Source organism: Mesoplodon bidens (assembly GCF_964165515.1).
Source record: "Mesoplodon bidens genome assembly, chromosome: 5".
In the NCBI taxonomy this organism is placed as follows: Eukaryota; Metazoa; Chordata; class Mammalia; order Artiodactyla; family Ziphiidae; genus Mesoplodon; species Mesoplodon bidens.
In genome coordinates, this window is record NC_138161.1 from 130,751,853 (window position 1) to 130,775,529 (window position 23,677).

At 36.3% G+C, this 23,677-nt stretch overlaps 1 protein-coding gene across 4 annotated transcripts in view; it reads right to left on the minus strand.

The window, feature by feature from the left end:
• The window catches only part of RNF13 (ring finger protein 13), a 214,870-nt gene that overhangs the window by 36,109 nt on the left and 155,084 nt on the right, over window positions 1-23,677 (minus strand). For 3 of the 4 annotated variants that reach the window (XM_081234133.1, XM_081234134.1, XM_081234132.1), the window contains exons 5-7: window positions 22,712-22,799; window positions 16,246-16,336; window positions 10,576-10,681 (exon numbers count right to left, since the gene is read on the minus strand). In XM_081234133.1, coding sequence (XP_081090259.1) covers window positions 10,576-10,681; window positions 16,246-16,336; window positions 22,712-22,799 — 285 coding nt within the window. Of the gene's footprint in view, window positions 1-10,575; window positions 10,682-16,245; window positions 16,337-22,701; window positions 22,800-23,677 lie in introns of all 4 variants that reach the window. The other variant, XM_081234135.1, reaches the window with a different exon arrangement.

Consider the following 23,677-nt stretch of genomic DNA (forward strand, 5'->3'; position numbering starts at 1 on the left):
AAGACTGGACAAGACAAATACCCAAGCTCAAACTAATGGACATATATAAAACTTTGGACACCACAATTCTTTTCACACATATGGTGGGGAATGTTTACAAAATTTAACCACAATTACCATGTCTCTTCGCCACCTGGATTCTAAATAACTTGAAAATAAGATCATGAACTGGCAGATGGAAGCAGGTGGAGCACCTAACTCGGTGAAGAAAGAAACAGAAACTTCTCCTTAACCACTGAATTAGACTGCCTTACCCACCCAAATATAGACAAAGACAATCAGGAATGGAGTAGGCCTTTCCCTCACCCTCCTCTAGAACTGCAGAACCAGTCCTGCAGGAGCTGAAGACAGGTTCACCTCAAGAGAAAGATGAAGCTGAGCTAAGCATGCCCTAATTTATTCTTCGCAAATGTACCACACAGATAAGGTACTTCATCTCTCCTAAGACCAACTGAGTAGAAGAGTAGGGAAGGGCTAGGAGTATTAGTAACTGAGTTTCCCATTCACATGGATGGATACATCAAAAGTGATAAAGAAATATCCCACATAACAGTGAAAAAATACTTCTCAATTTAAACCAAATTAAAATAAAAATATTCCTTATCAAAAGTAATGAGTTACATACAGCTAAAGTGATTGTTAAAGAGAAATTTATAACCTAAAGGCATATACTGTAAAGGAAAATGAGTAAGTATTTAGCTGATCAAGCTAGAAAGAGAAAAGCAACGTATCCAAAACAAGCAGACGAAAGAAAATAATACTGCCAAGAGAAGAAATTCATGAGATAGATTAAAAAGGAGAGTAAATACATTAGAACATAAGTCTCACTGTAATGTAAAATACTTGACATCAGGGATTTTTACCTATTTTGTTCACTGAGGAAACTTCACACCCGAGAGCAGTGCCTAGGTTCAGAGGTGCAGAATAAATATTTGTTGAATGAAAGAAAAAAAAGCAAATCTCAAAGTCCACTTCTCTGAAAGACAAAGTTTTTTTTGAATTTTATTTTATTTTATTTTTATACAGCAAGTTCTTATTAGTCATCAATTTTATACACATCAGTGTATACATGTCAATCCCAATTGCCCAATTCATCAGACCACCATCCCCACGCCCCTGTGGCTTTCCCCGCTTGGTGTCCATACATTTGTTCTCTACATCTGTGGCTCAACTTCTGCCCTGCAAACCGGTTCATCTGTACATTTTTTCTAGGTTCCACATATATGCGTTAATATACGATATTTGTTTTTCTCTTTCTGACTTACTTCACTCTGTATGACAGTCTCTAGGTCCATCCACGTCTCAACAAATGACTCAATTTCGTTCCTTTTTATGGCTGAGTAATATTCCATTGTATATATGTACCTCATCTTCTTTATCCATTCGTCTGTCAATGTGCATTTAGGTTGCTTCCATGACCTGGCTATTGTAAATAGTGCTGCAATGAACATTGGGGTGTATATGTCTTTTTGAATTATAGTTTTCTCTGTGTATATGCCCAGTAGTGGGATTGCTGGCTCATATGGTAATTCTATTTTTAGCTTTTTAAGGAACCTCCATACTGTTCTCCATAGCGCCTGTATCAATTTACATTCCCACCAACAGTGCAAGAGGGTTCCGTTTCATCCACACCCTCTCCAGCATTTCTTGTTTGTAGATTTTCTGAGGATGCCCATTCTAACTGGTGTGAGGTGATACCTCATTGTAGTTTTGATTTGCATTTCTCTAATTACTAGTGATGTTGAGCACCTTTTCATGTGCTTCTTGGCCATCTGTACGTCTTCTTTGGAGAAATTTCTACTTAGCTCTTCTGCCCATTTTTGGATTGGGTTGTTTGTTTCTTTAATATTAAGCTGCATGAGCTGTTTAAATATTTTGGAGATTAATCTTTTGTCTGTTGATTCGTTTGCAAATATTTTCTCGCATTCTGAGGGTTGTCTTTTCATCGTGTTTATGGTTTCCTTTGCTGTGCAAAAGATTTGAAGTTTCATTAGGTCCCATTTGTTTATCTTTGTTTTTATTTCCATTACTCTAGGAGGTGGATCAAAAAAAGATCTTGCTGTGATTTATGTCAAACAGTGTTCTTCCTATGTTTTCCTCTAAGAGTTTTAGAGTGTCTGGTCTTATATTTAGGTCTCGAATCATTTTGAGTTTATTTTTGTGTATGGTGTTAGGGAGTGTTCTAATTTCATTCTTTTACATGTAGCTGTCCAATTTTCCCAGCACCACTTATTGAAGAGACTGTCTTTTCTCCATGGTATATCCTTGCCTCCTTTGTCATAGATTAGTTGACCATAGGTGCGTGGGTTTATCTCTGGGCTTTCTATCTTGTTCCATTGATCTATGTTTTTGTTTCTGTGCCAGTACCATACTGTCTTGATTACTGCAGCTCTGTAGTACAGTCTGAAGTCAGGGAGTCTGATTCCTCCAGCTCCATTTTTTTCCAAGAGTGCTTTGGCTATTCGGGGTCTTTTGTGTCTCCATACAAATTTTAACATTTTTGTTCTAGTTCCGTAAAAAATGCCATTGGTAATTTGATAGGGATTGCATTGAATATGTAGATTGCTTTGGGTAGTATAGTCACTTTCACAATATTGATTCTTCCAATCCAACAACATGGTATATCTCTCCATCTGTTGGTATCATCTTTAATTTCTTTCAACAGTGTCTTATAGTTTTCTGCATACAGGTCTTTTGTCTCCTTAGGTAGGTTTATTCCTAGGTATTTTATTCTTTTTATTGCAATGGTAAATGGGAGTGTTTTCTTAATTTCTCTTTCAGATTTTTCATCATTAGTTTATAGGAATGTAAGATATTTCTGTGCATTAATTTTGTATCCTGCAACTTTACCAGATTCACTGATTAGCTCTAGTAGTTTTCTGGTGGCATCTTTAGGATTCTCTATGTACAGAATGATGTCATCTGCAAACAGTGACAGTTTTACTTCTTCTTTTCCAATTTGTATTCATTTCTTTTTCTTTGACTGCCGTGGCTAGGACTTCCAAAACTATGTTGAATAATAGTCGTGAAAGTGGACATCCTTGTCTTGTTCCTGATCTTAGAGGAAATGTTTTCAGTTTTTCACCACTGAGAATGATGTTTGCTGTGGGTTTGTCGTATATGGCCTTTATTATGTTGAGGTAGGTTCCCTTTATGCCCACTTTCTGGAGTTTTTATCATAAATGAGTGTTGAATTTTGTCAAAAGCTTTTTCTGCATGCATTGAGATGATCATATGGTTTTTATTCTTCAATTTGTTAATATGGTGTACTACATTGATTGATTTGCGTATATTGAAGAATCCTTGCATCCCTGGGATAAATCCCACTTGATCATGGTGTATGATCCTTTTAATGTGTTGCTGGATTCTGTTTGCTAGTATTTTGTTGAGGATTTTTGCATCTCTATTCATCAATGATATTGGTCTGTAATTTTCTTTTTTTCTAATATCTTTGTCTGGTTTTAGTATCAGGGTGATGGTGGCCTCATAGAATGAGTTTGGGAGTGTTCCTTCCTCTGCAATTCTTTGGAAGAGTTTGAGAAGGATGCGTGTTAGCTCTTCTCTAAATGTTTGATAGAATTCACCTGTGAAGCCATCTGGTCCTGGACTTTTGTTTGTTGGAAGATTTTAAATCACAGTTTCAATTTCATTACTTGTGATTGGTCTGTTTGTATTTTCTATTTCTTCATGGTTCAGTCTTGGAAGGTTATACCTTTCTAAGAATTTGTCCATTTCTTCCAGGTTGTCCATTTTATTGGTATAGAGTTGCTTGTAGTAGTCTTAGGATGCTTTGTATTTCTGCGCGGTCTGTTGTAACTTCTCCTTTTTCATTTCTAATTTTATTGATTTGAGTCCTCTCCCTCTTTTTCTTGATGAGTTTGGCTAATGTTGTATCAATTTTATTTTTCTTCTCAAAGAACAAGCTTTTAGTTTTATTGATCTTTGCTACTGTTTTCTTTGTTTCTATTTCAATTATTTCTGCTCTGGTCTTTATGATTTCTTTCCTTCTGCTAACTTTGGGTTTTGTTTGTTCTTCTTTCTCTAGTTCCTTTAGGTGTAAGGTTAGATTGTTAGAGACTTTTCTTGTTTCTTGAGGTATGCTTGTATAGCTATAAACTTCCCTCTTAGAACTGCTTTTGCTTCATCCCATAGGTTTTGAATCATCATGTTTTCATTGTCATTTGTCCCTAGGTATTTTTTGATTTCCTCTTTGATTTCCTCAGTGATCTCTTGGTTATTTAGTAAGGTATTGTTTAGCCTCCATGTGCTTGTGTTTTTTACGTTTTCTTACCTGTAATTGATTTCTAATCTCATAGCGTTGTGGTCAGAAAAGATGCCTGATATGATTTCAATTTTCTAAAATTTACTGAGGCTTGATTTGTGACCCAACATGTGGTCTATCCTGGAGAATGTTCCGTGCACACTTGAAAAGAAAGTGTAAGCTGCTGTTTTTGAATGGAATGTCCTATAAATATCAGTTAAATCTATCTGGTCTATTGTGTCATTTAAAGCTTCTGTTTACTTATTTATTTTCATTTTGGATGTTCTGTCTGTTGGTGTGAGGTGTTAAAGTCCCCCACTACTATTGTGTTATTGTTGATTTCCTCTTTTAGAGCTGTTAGCAGTTGCCTTACATATTGAGGTCCTCCTATGTTGGGTGCATATATAATTGTTATATCTTCTTCTTAGATTGATCCCTTGATCATTATGCAGTGTCCTTGCTTGTCTCTTGAAACATTGTTTATTTCAAGGTCTATTTTATCTGATAGGAGTATTGCTACTCCAGCTTTCTTTTGATTTCCATTTGCTTGGAATATATTTTTGCATCCCCTCACTTTCAGTCTGTATGTGTCCCTAGGTCTGAAGTGGGTCTCTTGTAGACGGTATATATATATGGCTCTTGTTTTTGTATCCATTCAGCCCGCCTGTGTCTTTTGGTTGGAGAATTTAATCCATTCACGTTTAAGGTATTTATCGATATGTATGTTCCTATGACCATTTTCTTGTTTTGGGTTGGTTTTTGTAGGTCATTTTCTTCTCTTGTGTTTCCCACTTAGAGAAGTTCCTTTAGCATTTGTTGTAGAGCTGGTTTGGTGGTGCTGAATTCTCTGAGCTTTTGCTTGTCTGTAAAGCTTTTGATTTCTCCATCGAATCTGAATGAGATCCTTGCTGGGTAGAGTAATCTTGGTTGTAGGTTCTTCCCTTTCATCACTTTAGGTATATCATGCCACTCCCTTCTGGCTTGTAGAGTTTCTGCTGAGAAATCAGCTGTTAACCTTATGGGAGTTCCCTTGTATGTTATTTTTTGTTTTTCCCTTGCTGCTTTCAGTAATTTTTCTTTGTCTTTAATTTTTGCCAGTTTGATTACTGTGTGTCTTGGCGTGTTTCTCCTTGGGTTTATCCTGTATGGGACTCACTGGGCTTCCTGGACTTGGGTGGCTATTTCCTTTCCCATGTTAGGGAAGTTTTCAATTATAATCTCTTCAAATATTTTCTCTGGTCCTTTCTCTCTCTCTTCTCCTTCTGGGACCCCTATAATGCAAATGTTGTTGCGTTTAATGTTGTCCCAGAGGTCTCTTAGGCTGTCTTCATTTCTTTTCATTCTTTTTTCTTTATTCTGTTCTGCAGCAGTGAATTCCACCATTCTGTCTTCCAGGTCACTTATCCGTTCTTCTGCCTCAGTTATTCTGCTATTGATTCCTTCTAGTGTAGTTTTCATTTCAGTTATTGTATTGTTCATCTCTTTTTGTTTGTTCTCTAATTCTTCTAGGTCTTTGTTCAACATTTCTTGCATCTTCTCAATCTTTGCCTCCATTCTTTTTCCGAGGTCCTGGATCATCTTCACTATCATTCTTCTGAATTCTTTTTCTGGAAGGTTGCCTATCTCCACTTCATTTAGTTGTTTTTCTGGGGTTTTATCTTGTTCCTTCATCTGGTACATAGTCCTCTGCCTTTTCATCTTGTCTGTCTTTCTGTGAATGTGGTTTTTGTTCCACAGGCTGCAGGATTGTAGTTCTTCTTGCTTCTGCTGTCTGCCCTCTTGTGGATGAGGCTATCTAAGAGGCTTGTGCAAGTCTCCTGATGGGAGGGACTGGTGGTGGGTAGAGCTGACTGTTGCTCTGGTAGGCAGAGCTCAGTAAAGCTTTAATCCGCTTGACTGCTGATGGGTGGGGCTGGCTTCCCTGTTTGTTGTTTGGCCTGAGGCAACCCAACACTGGAGCCACCTGGGCTCTTTGGTGGGGCTAATGGCGGACTCTGGGAGGGCTCACGCCAAGGAGTACTTCCCAGAACTTCTGCTGCCAGTGTCCCTGTCCCTACGGTGAGCCACAGCCACTGCCTGCCTCTGCAGGAGACCCTCCAACACTAGCAGGTAGGTCTGGTTCAGTGTCCCCTCAGGTCACTGCTCCTCCCCCTGGGTCCCAATGCGCACACTACTCTGTGTGCCCTCCAAGAGTGGAGTCTCTGTTTCCCCCAGTCCTGTCAAAGTCCTGCAATCAAATCCCACTAGGCTTCAAAGTCTGATTCTCTAGGAATTCCTCCTCCCATTGCCAGACCCCCAGGTTGGGAAGCCTGACGTGGGGCTCAGAACCTTCACTCCAGTGGGTGGATTCCTGTAGTATAAATGTTCTGCAGTCTGTGAGTCACCCACCCAGCAGTTACGGGATTTGATTTTACTGTGATTGTGCCCCTCCTACCGTCTCACTGTGGCTTCTCCTTTGTCTTTGGATGTGGGGTATCTTTTTGGGTTAGTTCCAGTGTCTTTCTATCGATGACTGTCTAGCAGCTAGTTGTGATTTTGGTGTTCTTGCAAGAGGGAGAACACGTCCTTTTACTCTGCCATCTTGGTTCCTCAAGATTAACTTCTGACAACATTGTGCAAGGCACAATGAATGGATATGAATAAATAGAACTTATCCCACATATAGTAGGTATTCTCCTTAAATTGTTGAGTATATAAATATTATAAATCATTTTATACAATACTTGAAAACAGACAAAATAGACAATTTCTTAGAAATATAATTTAGTATGATGAAGTAGACAAGCATTTATACGTCCAAGTAATTATGAAAAAGATCAGCAGATCTAGATGATTTTACAGGCAACCTTCACCAGAAATTCAAGTAAATGATAATCTCAATTTCATTAAAAAAAACTATTTACAATAGTAGAAAATAAAAGAAAGCTTGAATTTTTTATGGGGCTAGCTTTATCTTGTCTAATTATCTTAAAGTGTCGTAAAATATATGTAACATAAAATTTACTATCCTAACCATTTTTAAGCACACAGGTATGTGGCAGTAAGTACATTCACGTCATTGTGCTACCATCACCACCATCCATCCACCAAACTCTTTCCGTGTCCCAAAACTGAAACTCTGTATGCATTAAACAGTAATTCCCCATTCTCCCCTCTCCATAGGCCCTGGCAACCACCATTCTACTTTCTGTCTCAATCTGACTACTCTAGGTACCACATATAAATAGACTCATATAGTAGTTGTCCTTTTGTGACTGGTTTATTTCAGTTAGCATAATATCTTCAAGATTCATCCATGTTGTAGCATCTGTCAGAATTCCCTTCCTTTTTAAGGCTGAATAATATTCCATTGCATGTATATGCCACATTTTGTTTATCTACTCATCCATCAATGGACAACTGGGTTGCTTCTACCTTTGGCTTATTGAAAATAATGCTGTTATGAACATAAGCTTTCAAATATCTGACTCCCTGCTTTCAATTCTTTGGGGTATGTACCCAGAAGTGGAATTGTCGGATCATATGATAAATCTATGTTTAACTGTTTTGAAGAGTTGCTGCACTGTTTTCTATAGTGACTGGTCCATTTAACATTCCTACCAACAGTGCTCAAGGGATTGTCTAGTTTTGATGTCAAGATTATTCTAGCCCCATAAAACTAAAAGTTTCCCCTTACCTGGACATTCAGATTGCTCATATTTTATTTAGGATTTTTTGCACCTATGTCCAAGTGTAAAACTGGCAGATCATATTAGAGAAATTTGAATAACCCAAAATGCAAAGACAAAATTCATATATCGTAATCAAAGAGAGTTTATACCCAAAATACAAGGATTTTTAGAATGTACAAAACAAATTCATGTAATCCAACATAACAACAGAGTAAAAGAAAAAACAACGATTATTACAACAGATAGAAAAAAAGACATATAATGCAGCACTCACTCATTATTTTAAAAGAAAAAAGGCAAATAAAAATTTAGTTTATTTCTAATTCTTATACCACTTTTTTTTGTTTTACCAGAAAATATAGTGCAACGTTAAACAGGAGGTACAACAGGCATCCTTTGTTTTTTGTCCCTGACTTTCATGGGAAGTCTTCTAATAATTCACTATTTAATGATGTTCATTTTAAGTTTTTAGTCATTAATCTTTATTGGCTTAAGGGTATTTACTTCTAATTTGTCAAGTGTACTTTCTGCTTGTTGTTTGTTGTTCTAACTTTCCATCCTTACTTCTACACTGAAAACACAGGAGAATCAACAAATTCAAATTACCAGAGTAGGAGAATTCAGTAAGTTTGCAGAGATAAGATTAATATATAAAAATCAATACTGTCCAGTGTCCAAATGTTGGTCTCTAAATACTACACTTCAATTAAAAAAGGCAGAGCTCCTTGGAGAACTATCTGATTCCAGGGCTGGGGCAGAAAAATAAACAATGAGCCTGGAGTTTCTTACAGGACCAAACACCAAAGAAGTACTTACAAAACAAAAGGATGGGTCGAATGAAAGGGACCCAAGACCCAGCCTGCAGAGCTCCCAATCGCCAAAGCTCAAACAGTTAAACAACAAAAATAATGTAGTATTGGATTATTACCCAAAGTATAAAATAAATATACAGGGCACAAACTAATATAAATAAATGACTGAACAAATAAATGCCAAGAAGAGACAAATCTTTCTTACAAAAGAATTCTAAATAATAAATGTAGATACTTCCCTACTTCCAGGAAGTGGAGCTTAATTCCTGCCCCTCCCCACTTTTAGGACAGGCTATACTTAGTGTCTCACTTCCAAAGGAAGAATAGAATAGAGAAAGAGAAAAAATATTAACCTTATAGTGGAAAAACCTGGCAAACATTACCTAAACCAATGGATGAAGGTTATCATCATCAGTGATGTCATGCAAATATCATGTACCCCCCTGGCATGTTAGGTTGAGAAGGGCCCTTGACTTTGCTGATACTCTTTTTAAAAACCTATAACCAACCCAGTCTAATCATAAGAAAAGTATCAGATTAAGGGACATTCTACAGGATACCTGGCCAAGACTCTTCAAGGCTGTCAAGGTCATGAAAAACAAGGAGATATTAAGAAACTGTTCAGAGATCAGAGGAGACTGGGAATACATGATAATTTAAAACAATGTGGTAACCTGGACTGGGTCCTGGAATAGAAAGAAAACATTAAAGGAAAAATGTAAAATCTATCCAGTCTGGAATTTAGTAACAGTAATGTTACCACTGTCAGTTTCTTAGTTTTGACAAATGTATCATGGTAAAGTAAAATGTTAACAATGGGGGCAACTAGGCAAGGAATGTACAGGGACTCTCTTCTTTGCAATTTCTCTGTAAATCTTAACATTATTCCAAAATTAAAAGTTTATTTTAAAAAATCAACAATGTTCTTATACCCTAGTAATAACCAATTAGAAAATGAAGTTCCAAAAAGGTCTAACAAAATACATGCAAAATGTTTACAGAAAAAAAAATTATTAAACTGATATATATGAAAGACCAAAATAAATTAAAAGAAAGATTACAATATCATAGGCAGACTGAATATTTCAAAGACAGTGTTTAATCTTTAATCTATGAATTCAATACAATAATAAACTCACTGGATGTTAATATAAATACTCTTTATGAAAAATAAAAAGGTTAGAGACAATAATGGGATTGTTTTATATCTTTGTAAATCTCTTTTAATACCTATCTTAATAGAATACAGAAGGATTCTCATATCTGCTTCTGCATTCAATTTGTTTCGATATCACACACCATGTGGCCTCTAGAAACCTCTTCTATAAACCCTAAGAGAATCCCACTATCCACCCATCAATACATCTTTTTCTCTTTATTTTTTACAATGCATTTCAAAGTAAGCTGCAGATATCAGTATACTTCCCCTCAAATACTTCAGCATATAAACTCATTACTTAGAGTTTAGCATTTTTTTCTTTTTATGTAAAATTTACATACAATGAAATGCACCAAATTTAAGTATTAATTTGGTGATTCGGACATTGCGCAACCCAAACATCTCTCAAGATACAGAACGTGACTCTCACTCCCCTGGAAATTCCCTTATACCCTTCTGAGTAAATTTCCCATCCCTCTCTAGCCCCCCAGAAGCAATCACTGTTTTGATTTTTTTTCTACCCATATTATCTTTGCCTTTTCCAGAACCGGTCATATAAATGGACTCATACAATACATACTCTTTTATGTAAGGCTTCTCTCACTCAATACAGTGTGTTTTAGAGCCATTCATACTATTTTTTTTAAAAGTATTTAAAATTATTTTACCTACCATGAAAATGACTATCAAGATGAGACAGATGCCCACTATGATAAGGAAGGGGATTAAGTAGTATTCCAGCGGAAGGCTAAATTCTGGAACTAAGATAATGTGGCCCCTGGAAGAAAAGAAAAATTAATAGCCGGGAAGTATTAAAAGTTGCCAAATTATGATATTAATTGAAAACAAAAATATTTTTAAAAGGCATTTAGACATTACAATTCAATCCACTAGACACATCTCATTTTCTAACATATGATTTCTAATAATTTAAGGGATGCTTTTTCCAATGTTAAGTCAATTTTACATACTGGCCAAAATAATTTGCCTATATAATTAAAAGAAACTTTTAGACTGCGTAGAGGAAATCAGCCAATCAATACTTACTGTGTCCATCCTGGAAACACGTCTTTACTGAATTTAGTAACCTGGGTAAACGTTAGCATATTTTACATGCAAAACCAGCATTTAAAAAATGGCAGTGCTTTGGGCAGCATGCCAGCAAGAACCCCCTCCCCAACCAAATCACTGTTCATCAGTTCCTCCCATGAAAAAAATCTCTGGAGCCACTACTGATGAAAATATACTCCCCGTTCCCTTTATGCTTCACATGAGCTTGTTGTACCAAGTACAACAGATATAACCCCTGTACTCCACATTCATCTGTGAGATATGGAATGAAAGAACCGGTAACAATTCACAGGAGTTGTAGCTTCTCTCTTCTCAACCTTCTCCACAGCTTGAATGAAAAAAAACACAAAAAAACCCCTACAAAAATGTGCATGTTGCGTGTGGGGACGGGGGGTAGAGAGTACCACAGGATTTATTCTCCTCTGTTACTAACCATGGTTAATACAGTTATATGGTTATTAACCATACAATACTGCTATTATAAAAATTCACCAGGACTCATGAAATGAAACGGAACAGAATAAGCACACTATCTGTGTTGCGTGAGCAAATTTTACATGGCAGCAAAATCCTGCAATAGAAAATACCCTCAGTCTAGGGAAGGGTCTGTATAATGGTCAGTGAGATGACTGATTTCTCCATAATGTTCCTGTGCTACTCAACTAGTATGGTGCCAGCAACACTACTTCATTACCCACTGCTGCCTGGTTTTTTAAGTAGTAACTCCAGGTACTTCATAACACAAGGGTTAAATGCAAAACAAAAATTCTCAACGTAAAAGGAAATGAAAACAGGTTGACTCCTTCCCCCATGCAGAAATGCTTAGGATGCCCTAGTACTCAAGAAAAATAACATGAAAACAAATTATTTCTATTCCCAAGCGATTAAGTTTTCATGCTATTAACAATTTTATTCACATCCAAAGAGCTCTATCAATCTTTAACAAAAAGAAGAACAAAAAAGATAATACCAGGAATTTCCCCCAATAATTTAAATATTTTCCCCAAACTGCTAAGATTGCTAAAAGTAGCTTTTTACTTCACTTTCCAGCAGAATGACCAAAGATTTATATGCATTTTTGTAACTTTATATAAAATACTGAAGTGACTGATATATCATCAGTATAAAAAAGAGAAAAGCAAGCCTGGGCTGCTCTATTTGATACCATCTCTTCCAGCATGAGGCCAGCTCTGTAAACAATGTCCCTGTTCTTGGTACAAACCCTCTGAAACTGCCCCAGGGCCACGGCTGAGACACAGTAACAAATGGTGCCACTTTTTTTTTTTTTTTTGCGGTACACGGGCCTCTCACTGTTATGGCCTCTCCCGTTGCAGAGCACAGGCTCCGGACGCGCAGGCTCAGCGGCCATGGCTCACGGGCCCAGCCGCTCCATGGCATGTGGGATCTTCCCGGACCGGGGCATGAACCTGTGTCCCCTGCATCGGCAGGCGGACTCTCAACCACTGCGCCACCAGGGAAGCCCCAAATGGTGCCACTTTTAAGTAGAAGAGCCTTTCAATAAGATGCTGATCCTCTGCAACCTCCCTTACTTCCACCAACCTGCTATATATTAACACTGTTAGGGTTTAGAAGCCAGAGTAAACTATATATAGATAAAGATACGGACACTGAGCTTTTAAGATACTTAGAGCCGTCTATCAACTGCAGACCCTTTAAAGATCTTCACAATATATCTTGACAGTAAACTAAAATGGTTTGAGATATAGCAGGCTATATAAACAAGATAGTTTATAGTTTACTGCGTTTTCTTAACCAACTTGCTAGTGGTGAAGGTGGTGATGGCGATGATACAGGGTGGAGAACTACAACAGAATATCAGTCTCCCAGCTTTATTTCTATTCCCTCTGCCCAGGTTCCCACAGCTGAGGCTGCAGACTCATCCCTGTCCTAACCCCAGATCAATCTGTATTTGAAGGAGGAGATATTTAAACAGCTTTTAGTAAGAATCTTCCCATACTACCTCCATGTCCACTCCTCAACATAGTACATTCCATGTGCTCTGCAGCTAAGACTCCCATCATTGAAGCAGAGTCCTAAGCAACCTAGGAAATAGTGTCTCACTCTCCTTTGCATGAGTTCCCAGGCTGCTTTCAAACCAGGTGTTAGGCCTAAACTCTAACTTCAATAATAATCTAACAGTAACAGTAATCTCTAATTTCCCAACCCCTCTGTTGACACAGGAGGTCGCCTTGTCTGTTTTGTTATCCAACCCCCATCATGAAGTGGGAGATTGGGATTGACATATATACACTAATATGTATAAAATGGATAACTAATAAGAACCTGCTATATAAAAAAATAAATAAAATTCAAAAATTCAAAAAAAATACTTTAAATATATATATTCAATCATCTTTGGAAGATGCTAGCAAACCAAATCATTTTAAAAACAGTAAATAAAGGGAAAGAATCAAATGTTTATCCTATCTTTCCTAAACAGACTGTACATCAAGGTTATCAAATAATTGATAAGGTGTGAGTCCTCTTTATAGAAGTATTTCAGCTAATAAATGAAGAAGGAATTATAAAATTAAATTACTTGCAAATCCTAAAGAACTAATGGATCTAGACCATGATCATTAATGATTGCTGCCCTCACAAAGAGAGAACCAGATATTATGTCTCCTGATGGAAATACATAATAACACACATAAATTACTCTTGCTTCACCTATCCTCCTGGCCCCCCAAGCACACTTGAATTTGAACAAACCTCTAGGTCTAATGAGCAATTTACAGGGAAAATAAGTAACAAAGGAATACTCTAGGCAATACACCAAGGATGCAGTCAGGAAAGTCTGCACTGTGGTAAAAACTGTACAGGACAAATGACCCTGTTGGTTCAATAAATAAATGACTAGGAAAAAAAAAAAAGAGGCATAGCAAGTATATGGATTAAAAATAGGGTGATCACATGCCCTGACTTGCTCAGAAACAAATCTAAAGACTGAAATATGGGTTGATATTGAATTAATGTTTACTTTTTTAAAAAAGGTAAAATAATGATAATATCATTGTATTTTTAATATATAACCTATCTTCTAGTGATATATTCTGAGATGTTTACAGTTGAGATAATAGGATATATAGTACTTGCTTTAAAATCATGGTGTGGGGAAGAAAAGTGGCGGGTGGCGCTTCAGAGCGGACAGTCCAAACAAAATTGGCCGTGAGTTGATAATTCTGAAACTGAAGGATCAGATTCATTATACTCACCTCCCTACTTTTAAACAGTAGAATAAATTAATGGGTAGGTAGGTAGGCAGGCAGGCAGACCAGCCAGCCAGCCAGCCAGCAGATGGATGAAGCAAATCAGTATGTACAGGTCCACAATCCCTTAAGCACAATTCTGAAACTTAAAAAGCTTTAAAAAGTAATGTTTGCAATTCATTTGCTAGTCAACCCGACCCTAACTGATATGATAAAATACTCATACATTTGCTGCAGATATGTATGTAATGTGATTATGGGAGGCTGCCTCAAATCCTATTTGGATGTCACGTAACTTTTAAAAATCTGAAAATGTTACAATTCCATGTTACATCTGTCCCCAAGAGTAGGGATAAGGGATTTTGTGGCCTTGCATTAACATGGGAACCGTCTAAATATTAAGTAAATAAAGTATGTTACAAAATACTAAGTATTGTATGGTACTATTTTACGAGCACATTATCCCTAATTAATGTCAGCATTCAAACATGCGGAAAAAGATTAAAAGCTTTTTAAAAAACAGTAGCTGTTGTTGGAGAACAGCATCATAGGGACTTTTGTTTAAATGATTTATATTTCTGAATTTTTCCACATTTTACCAGCAGGTATGTATTACTTTTTTAATGTAAAAAGATATGACTTTACCATTAAAAACAAAAAAAGACTCTTTAAAATACATATTAAAATATACAGACTTTTTCTAAATGAAGCAATAATACTGAGGTAAAAAGCAAGTAGTAGTTCTCCACCCCCCATTAACTACATAAATATGGCTGACAAAATAGCATCTTGCCTAACTATTTTTAATACAACATCCAAAATTATATTCCCTAACTTAATAAAAATGTTCTGAGCACAGAATATGTGAACAGTATTTTAAATATCAAAACTGTATAGGGAAAATGACAAAAATCATAAACAAAAAACCTTTCCCTCTCTTTTTTTTATTCATATCCAAACTCAAATATTCCTGGATTTCCGTCCCCCCCCCAATTAATTAGAATTCCATTTCATTGTGCCAGTTTCCTCTTTTGGCAAATGTAGATAGTAAGAGATAATAATAACCTCTAGAGGGTTGTTGTGAGAATTATAAATGTAAAGGCCTTGTTTCATGAGTGCCTGGCACTTGCTAATTCCTCAATAAATACTACTGCTTTTATTATTAATACTGTTGTTATTGTTCCTCTTAGTCAAAAGGCTCTTCCTGTCCACTGTGTTTTGGGGAACTGTTTCATGGAAGAAGCTCTGAAGTGTTAATTTAATTGCACTATTTCTATATAAGACAAGACAGTTGTGCCTTAAGTTAGTTTCAGTCTATTTGTTACCATGGTAATGAGATTTTGGGGAGAAATTCCATAAGAAGTTTCTAATTCCAAATCAAACTTTTTAAACTTGAAAACAAACTTTCTGTGTTTGTAAAAATTTAGTCACGTAACACACTGTGCTTTGGATTCTTTGTTTATAAAATAACATTTCTTTTTAATAAAATACAAACATGTCTTAATGAAAAGTATCATATAAATGTAAATCAGGGAATTCCCTGGTGGTCCAGTGGTTAACAATCTGCCTTCCAATGCAGGGAACAGACGCGGGTTCGATCCCTGGTCGGGGAACTAAGATCCCACATGCTGCGGGGCAAATAAGGCCACATGCCGCAACTACAGAGCCCACACGCCCCAACGAAAGATCCCGCGTGCTGCAGCTAAGATCCAACACAGCCAGAAAAAAAAAAAAAAGTCAATCACATTGCTTCTAAATACCAATGGTTTGATTAAACTATAAAAGGGAAAGTTTTTTTTATCTTTTTAGCAACATGGGTGGCTTAATCTCTCTAGCATAAACGTATTTGCAATATGCAATCATACACAGAACAAACAGTACAATACAGTAAGTCTTAAAATCATGACTTAAGAAGATATAATTTAGCACGATAGAGTACATTCTAAAACAGAACTTTGATTACAACTAATCTTATATAATTCTACCCTAATAAAGAGAATAATTTTAAGCTACATGATTATTTCTTACATCCATTACTTACCCTTTTTCATATGTGAATTCATCTTTCAGGGAGTTAGCTGATGACTCACCAATAAAGACAGATGGAATGTCAATTTTCTTTAGTACCTCAACTGTATAAAACAATAATAAAATTATTCTTCAAAGCCCATACTTAGTGTAAAATCAACTTAAGCTTCTTCATAATAACAGCAAATACAACTGGAAATAATTACAATCAACTTGAATTGTCTATTAGCTGATTTTCCAGATTGCATATTTATACCACCATCAAAATGGCTGAGAAACATTACATTTACAATAACAAAAGCTAACATTTTGCATATAACATTACCACACTACCTCAATAGTCCTGAGACTGAAATATAATTCATATTTTGATTATTTCCATTTGATTTATTCCTCTACAAACATAATTAACTATTAGAAAAGGAAGAAGAGGAAGAAATGTAAAGTGTTTTTTCCGCTCATAACTTAATTCCTAAATGAAAAAGTGAAAAAAGCTTTTTTTTATATACCCATTCCCACGAGAGGTGTAAGCCAAAGAATGTAAGAAAAGACCACTTTACAACAGTCTGAAAAATGACACCACACATCTAAGGCTTTACAGAGTGAAGGGCTGACAGTTCAGAAAGGGCACAGGATAGGGATGCTGTGTAAATTTCTACTTCCTCCTAAGCCTGGAGTTCATGATAAAGCATTGTGTTTTGATTCGTGTCCTACGAAAGTTTACTTTTATATCTATGTTAAAAAAACCAAAATCAAAGGCCAACAAAAAAAGAACTTTGCAAAAATTACCCAGTACTCAAGATGAGAAATAAAAAAAATCATCTTACTCTTCCTATAGAAAAAGCAGCCACATTTTTAACTGTGAGTTATTTTAACAGATTTGGCTTTAGAGGAAGTCCATTTGTTTGCTTTTGTTACATTTTTCACAACAACTTTGTTCTACATTTCTTTTAAAAATGTATATTTATTATTTATTTAAAAGAGGGGGGTGGATACAAGTAAAGAAGAACAGAACACAGCCATAATCCTTCCCACCCAAAGACAAGGCTTTCATTTGAAGCAATATAAACAGTTCTTTAAGTTTCGACAAATGCATACAATTATGTGAGCACCACCACAATCAAGATAAAAAATGTTTTATCATCCCTCCAAATTCCCTCATGCCCCTTTACAGTCAACCCTCACCACAACCTCGGCAACCACTGATGTATCTTTCTTTAATTCTCATAAAGACAAGTTTTAAAGTTTTAAAATCTTGGTATCCTTAGTAGAGTACTTTTTTTTTTCGTTTTCAGATTGTTTGGATATATGCAAATAAAATCATTCATTCTGTACGTTCTCTCTCTTTCTGTCTCTCTCTCACACACACACATACACACATGCCCAATATCACATAAACCCTAAGAGGGAAGGAACGAAAATGGTTAGCAGAGGAACACTTAATCACTATCTTTATATTACTAAGATCAATAAATATTTAAATTTTTGTATTAATGGGATCATATAATAATGGGGAAAAAGTATAGGCTTTTTCCACTCAATGGTATACCTCAGATATCCTGTCATGTCAATAAATAAATATCTACCTCATAATTTTTAATAGCTACAGAGGTACTGTTATATAACCATATACATTTTAGGGAGATATTTTCTGTCATGCTAAGAGATCTTTCTCTTTCACATAACAGTTTAAACTTTAATTTATTTGATAATTAAAACTTGGAATTATATACCCTTTGTAAAATGCTTTACTCTTTCATGAAGATACTCTGATAAACTCGAGGAGGAATTTTTGGCTGGTAACTACTGGCTTAGAATTATTGGAAGCAACATAACTTCCCTGGGTTATGATATCTAATGAGATGTTAAAAGCTCCTCACTTTAGTCAGAAGATTAAGAAGGGGGAAATGATGTACACAAATATGAACAGTCATCCTGGAGACTTTGCAACATCATTTATCTACTGAAAACAAAACCAAACGTTTTAGTTCACAAAACACTTTAAGAACACGAAATCGTAATTCTGATCCACAAAACAACTCTGTGAAGTATGCGTGCCAAGTAGTATTAGCGTATCACAGACAGATTATAATTTAAGCAGCCAGCCCCAACCTCTCCAGACGCATACGTCCAACTGCCGGTTCAGTTTCTCCATTTGACTGCCTAGCAGATGTTTCAACCTTAATGTTTCTCACACGGAATCCTCAATATCTCTTTTCCATTAATCAGTTCTACTTCTACTCTTTCTCATCTCTGTAACTAACTATTCACCTAGTTTCTCAAGTTAAACATCTTGGAGTTTTCCTTGTCTCCTCCCCTTCTTTTATTCCTTATATCAAACCCTATCAACCTCAAAATGTATCCATAATTCTATCACTTCCCGTCACAGTCACTGCTAATACTCCAAACTGCCATCACCTCTTGCCTGGCTGCTGCACCGATGTTCTAACTGGCCTCTCAGTTGGCACTCCTGCCCATCTCTCACCTTCAGTCTATTCTCCAAAGAACAACCAAAGTGATCCTTTAAAATCTGTCAGATGACCTCACACCTCTGCTTAAAACCCATGTAAAACAAATCCCAAAGACCTACAAGACCCAACAGGATCTAGCCCCTGGCTCCCTCTCCAACTTCATCCCCTGCAACTCTCTCTCTTGTTCATTCTGCTCCAGCCACTGTGATTTTCTGCCACTCCTTGAAAACACCAAGTATGCTTTATCTTTCAGCATTTGCATTTGCCTGCTGTTCCCTTTCCTCGGAATATCCTCCTCCAGATATCTGCATGGCTCAGCCTCTCACTTTAGACCTATGCTCAAATGTCAAAGCCTCATAGCAACCTTCTCTGATCACCCTATCTAAAATAGCCAACCTCCTCTCCTCCCTGTCACTATGTATCCCTTTAACCTGGCATGTTTTTCTTCATAGCACTTACCACTACTTGACATATACCATACCTCTTTGATTATGTGTTCATTTCCTCTCTTCCACCCTAGAATGCAATAATAACAATAATAATAACTGCAGCAATAATAATAGCAGCTAAATAACCATTAAATAATTACTAAGAACCAGGCAGTCTTCTAGATGTTTTACATGTCATAAGCAACAAACCAGTGAGTTGAGTACTATTATCATCCCCACTTAACATATCAGAAAAGTGAGGCATAGAGATGTTAGGTAATGTTCCCAAGGTCACATAGCTGGTAAGTGGTCGAGCTGGGATTCAAACCTTGTAAGGCAATACTCAGAAACCATACTCTTTAACTACTGCATTCTGCTACCTCAATGAAAAGTATGAGCAAAGCCTTAAAACGGTATCATTTCCTGCTGTAGTCATGATGCCTAAAAGAGTGCTTGATGCAGAGCAGCCTGTCAAAAAATATTTGTTGAAGGCAGAAAGCAAGGAAAAAAGGAGAAGAAACAAACCCATACTGGTAACTTGCCCTATTTATACAGCTAGAAATCTGCACAGCCTAGACCCAAACTTGAGGCTCAGACTCCTAATGTAGGTTCTTTCCATTCTGCTATGGCATGGGTTTTCTCATATACCTTCTTTCATATGATCTTCAAAACCTTGCCAGGTCAAATAAAAATTAAAATTATTCACACTTTTACAGACGAAAATAAAGGGCCTGGAAAGGTTAGTAACTTTTCCAGCAGCACAGGTCAGTTCATATATCAACTAACTTGGAATAAACCCACATTTCCTGGTCTTGAAGTTTGTATTCTTCCCCACCACATTCTGCTGCCTCCTGAAGATGACAAATGTGATTGACTCACTGAGCTAATCCATCCTATGTCCTAGCTGAAATAAGAAACAGATACATTCCTGTGTGAAATGTTGGCAAGAGGCCTTTAAAACTTCCTTTTGTGTCCAGATATTAGAACCTCTGCTCTTAGGAGAACACATGTGGCTATGATCTAAGCCTAAAAAAGAGCGATAGATACATGCTTCTTTTAATACATCTGTGCTTTCCTTTCCTCTACCAAGTAACAGCAAAGATGAAAATGGTAAAGATCTTTACAACATGTTGGATATATGAAATGTTCAAACACATACACACTCAAGGACAGAGCAAAATGTCATGGAAAGTAATCCAAGCAATGAAGTCAAGAACCAAAATTCTGAACAATCTTTGAAATATAGTAACTCAGTTGGAACATTTCCATAGCAGCAACAGGATTATATGGTTATGTGCTACTTCTAATATTTAGCACACTTTCCTTAGGAACTGATATGATAATCACAAAAAGGTTTTAGTACAAAGACAAAACAGGTGTTAAGGGGAACTGATGCTTTCATCTTGCAAATTTTTTATTAAAAGCGTGTCAAAAGAGTAAATAGTTTACAAATACTAATCATTTTATTCAACCCAGAACTCCTGAGAAGGTCTTGAGGGTTGCTAAAACCTAGGCCCAGGCCTTCAGTAGAACACACAAAGAGTAGGTAACTTGCTCAAAATTATACATTCAAAACAAGTAGGAGCTCACATTTGAATTCAGGCCTATTTTCAGAGTGTGTACATTTTCTGTTTTGCCAGTAATGTACACAGGTCACAAAAGTGACTAGCCTGGGAGGTACTGTGTAGGATAATATTTTTTTTTTATGGGAGGTGATTAAAGGAAGAGAAGACAACTGTGTCAAATCTGTAGTAAAACAGTACTAGTTTATTTGATAAGTAAAATCCCTTCATCAAGTCCTCTAATTCCTAAACAGTGGTTATCAAACCTTTTGTGAAATGCTAGAACCTCTTAAGGGTACTTCATGCATTCTACGTTATGATTTAATCAGCTAGAAGATTAAAATAATAATTTAAAATATAAAGAAATTAACTAATGAACTTATCGCTAAGTTTTATTTTTTATATATTGTAATTTTGCCCCAGATTATATTAGGGGTAAGAAGAAAGAGTTCAACTCAACAACAACAAAAAATACTGTCTCATGTTATAAAAAGATTTTTTTGGTCAGGGAATCCAAAATATTTCCTATTGAGGATGCAGTTATTTAAAGTCCTAAATACATTCCAATGGAGTATATCAGTCCATAGCTTTAGGTCTGCTCTTTGCTGCAGACTCTTTCTTGCATATATGACTCAATTCAACTTAATAACAAGAGGTATTATTGTTATATACTAAAAGGAAAACAAAAACAAACTATTTAATCCTGAATGTTGGCAGTGTATTTATTTAGTGTATTCTGGGCTCTGAACCCAGTTGCCAATGTGTGTGGGGATCTTCCCACACCATCAAACAACTCAACTCAATTCTGACATTGTCTACCTGGAGATATAGCATCAGATTCCACAGGGTAAGCGTTCGGTCTCACAAGAATCCCCATCCCCCACTTCAGACACCAGCCACAAGTCCAAGCTGTTACCTGTGCTTCTGACCCACCCACCAGCTATGGACTGGAGGTTCCAACAACCCTTACTCCATGGGTTCAATTAATTTGTGACTGCAGCTCACAGAACTCAAAGAAACATTTTATTTACTACCAGTTTATTATAAAAGGATATAATTCAGGAACAACCAGATGAAAGAGATGTATAGGGCAAGGTATATGGGAAGGGGTGCAGAGGTTCCATGGTCTCTCCAGGAGTGCAACTTTCCCAGCATCTCCACGCTTCTACCAACCCAAAAGCTCTCTGAACCTGTCCTTTCAGGTTTTTACAGAGGCTTCATTACATAGGCATGACTGATTAAACCACTGGCCACTGAGGTCAGGGGGTGTGACTGAAAGTTCCAACCTTCTAATCACCTGGTTAGTTCTCCTAGCAACCAGCCCCATCTTTTGGTGGAGTCCAAAAGTAGTCTCATTAACATAAAAAAGACACCTTTAACACTCTCACTAAATTAAGTGAAAGGATCTAGCTTAAAAATCAGTCTGATTAAAGCCAGTTATTTCATTAAAATCGGCTCATTTTCCTTACGAGATAATATTTAGTAAAGAATAAGGAAAGACATTCCCATTTTGAATGGAAAGCCATAGGCATGCCAGTATATGTTAAGGGACTAATAATAACCAACTGGTGTAAGACAGCACAAGTATGTGGCTTTGAAATTCCATAAGAATACAGTAGCTACTTAGTATTTCTGCATATCCTAAAATTTAACATTGTGAATCTCTAAATAAATCACAAAAATTCTCCTATGGCATCCTTAACTCAATATGCTTATCTTTATTTAAAGCTTTGGCTTTCCTTTGGTTTTTTACCAAAATATCAATACATCCTATAAAATGAAACACATAGGTTAAAAAAACAACAGCAACAACGACAAACTGTTCAGAAAAGAACAAGTCAATTCCACTTATAGTGTGAACAAAATTATCCCAAGAGGATTATAAATTGGAAATTATCTTTCTGATGGAGAAGAAATTTTGCTTCTTAAACAGAAAATAAAAGAAAAGAAATTGTGGTAAGTTTTAGTTTCGAATGATTGGTCAAACAGGAGAGAAGAAAAGTGATACCTGTACTTACTGTCGTTGGATCCCATGCTAATGAGGTCATCAGAATCAACATTGTGAACTACGGCTGCTTTGTACCCTGCTCTCTGTGCATTTAAAACCTGCAAGTCAGAAAACAGTCAAGATATGAGGAAGAAAGTGCTTTGTCATAAGCCCCCTCAACTTCAGCAAACATAAATCAACGAGTCCATTAACATACAACTAGAACTAGATTATGTGTATATATATAAGAACGGATCTCAAGTGTGTTCTTGAAACATAATGTGTTTTACAATTGATTATCAAGGACTTCTTTAGATATCTTCTTGATTTCACTCATGGTACTAAATGAAATAAGAAGCAAATAAAGGACAGAGATACAAGCTACCAAACCAAAAGGATCCAAAGCAATAAACCTGTCTGACTCTAAAGAGGTAGAGACTTGTGATCAGGCTCTTGAGAGTCATCAGCCCTTGAGAAGTCAAATCTACCTCTGCTACTTACGAGTGCATTAAACTTGGGCAAATTCTTTTTCTTCCTTAATCCTCAGTTTCCCCAACTTTAAAATGAGAATGGCAACAATATTTTTCACATATGTAAAATAATTTTTAAATGCTTAATACCATGCCTGATACATAGAAATGAATCAAATAAAAGCTATTCTTATTATTAGCATGATCATCAATGATTTTCTTTAAAAATCCTTTCTAAAGCTTTGAAAAAATTAAAAATAACTCCAGCCTGAAGTTGCTTACTTTGGTTCTACTAGCTATATAATCTTCCCTAAAACTAGTCTCCAAAATAGTAAGCTTCGCACCATAAGAATATGGCTAGATGTGTGGCAGAATTTTCTTACATGAAAGACCTGAAAAGTATCCACACATGTTACCACACCTCACTTTTAAAATAACAATCTGTTTTAAATAAAAATAAACCCAGACCTAACTCCTTTGGACTGCTTGGTAAAAATGAAGGATCAGATCATTATTTGCATACTGGT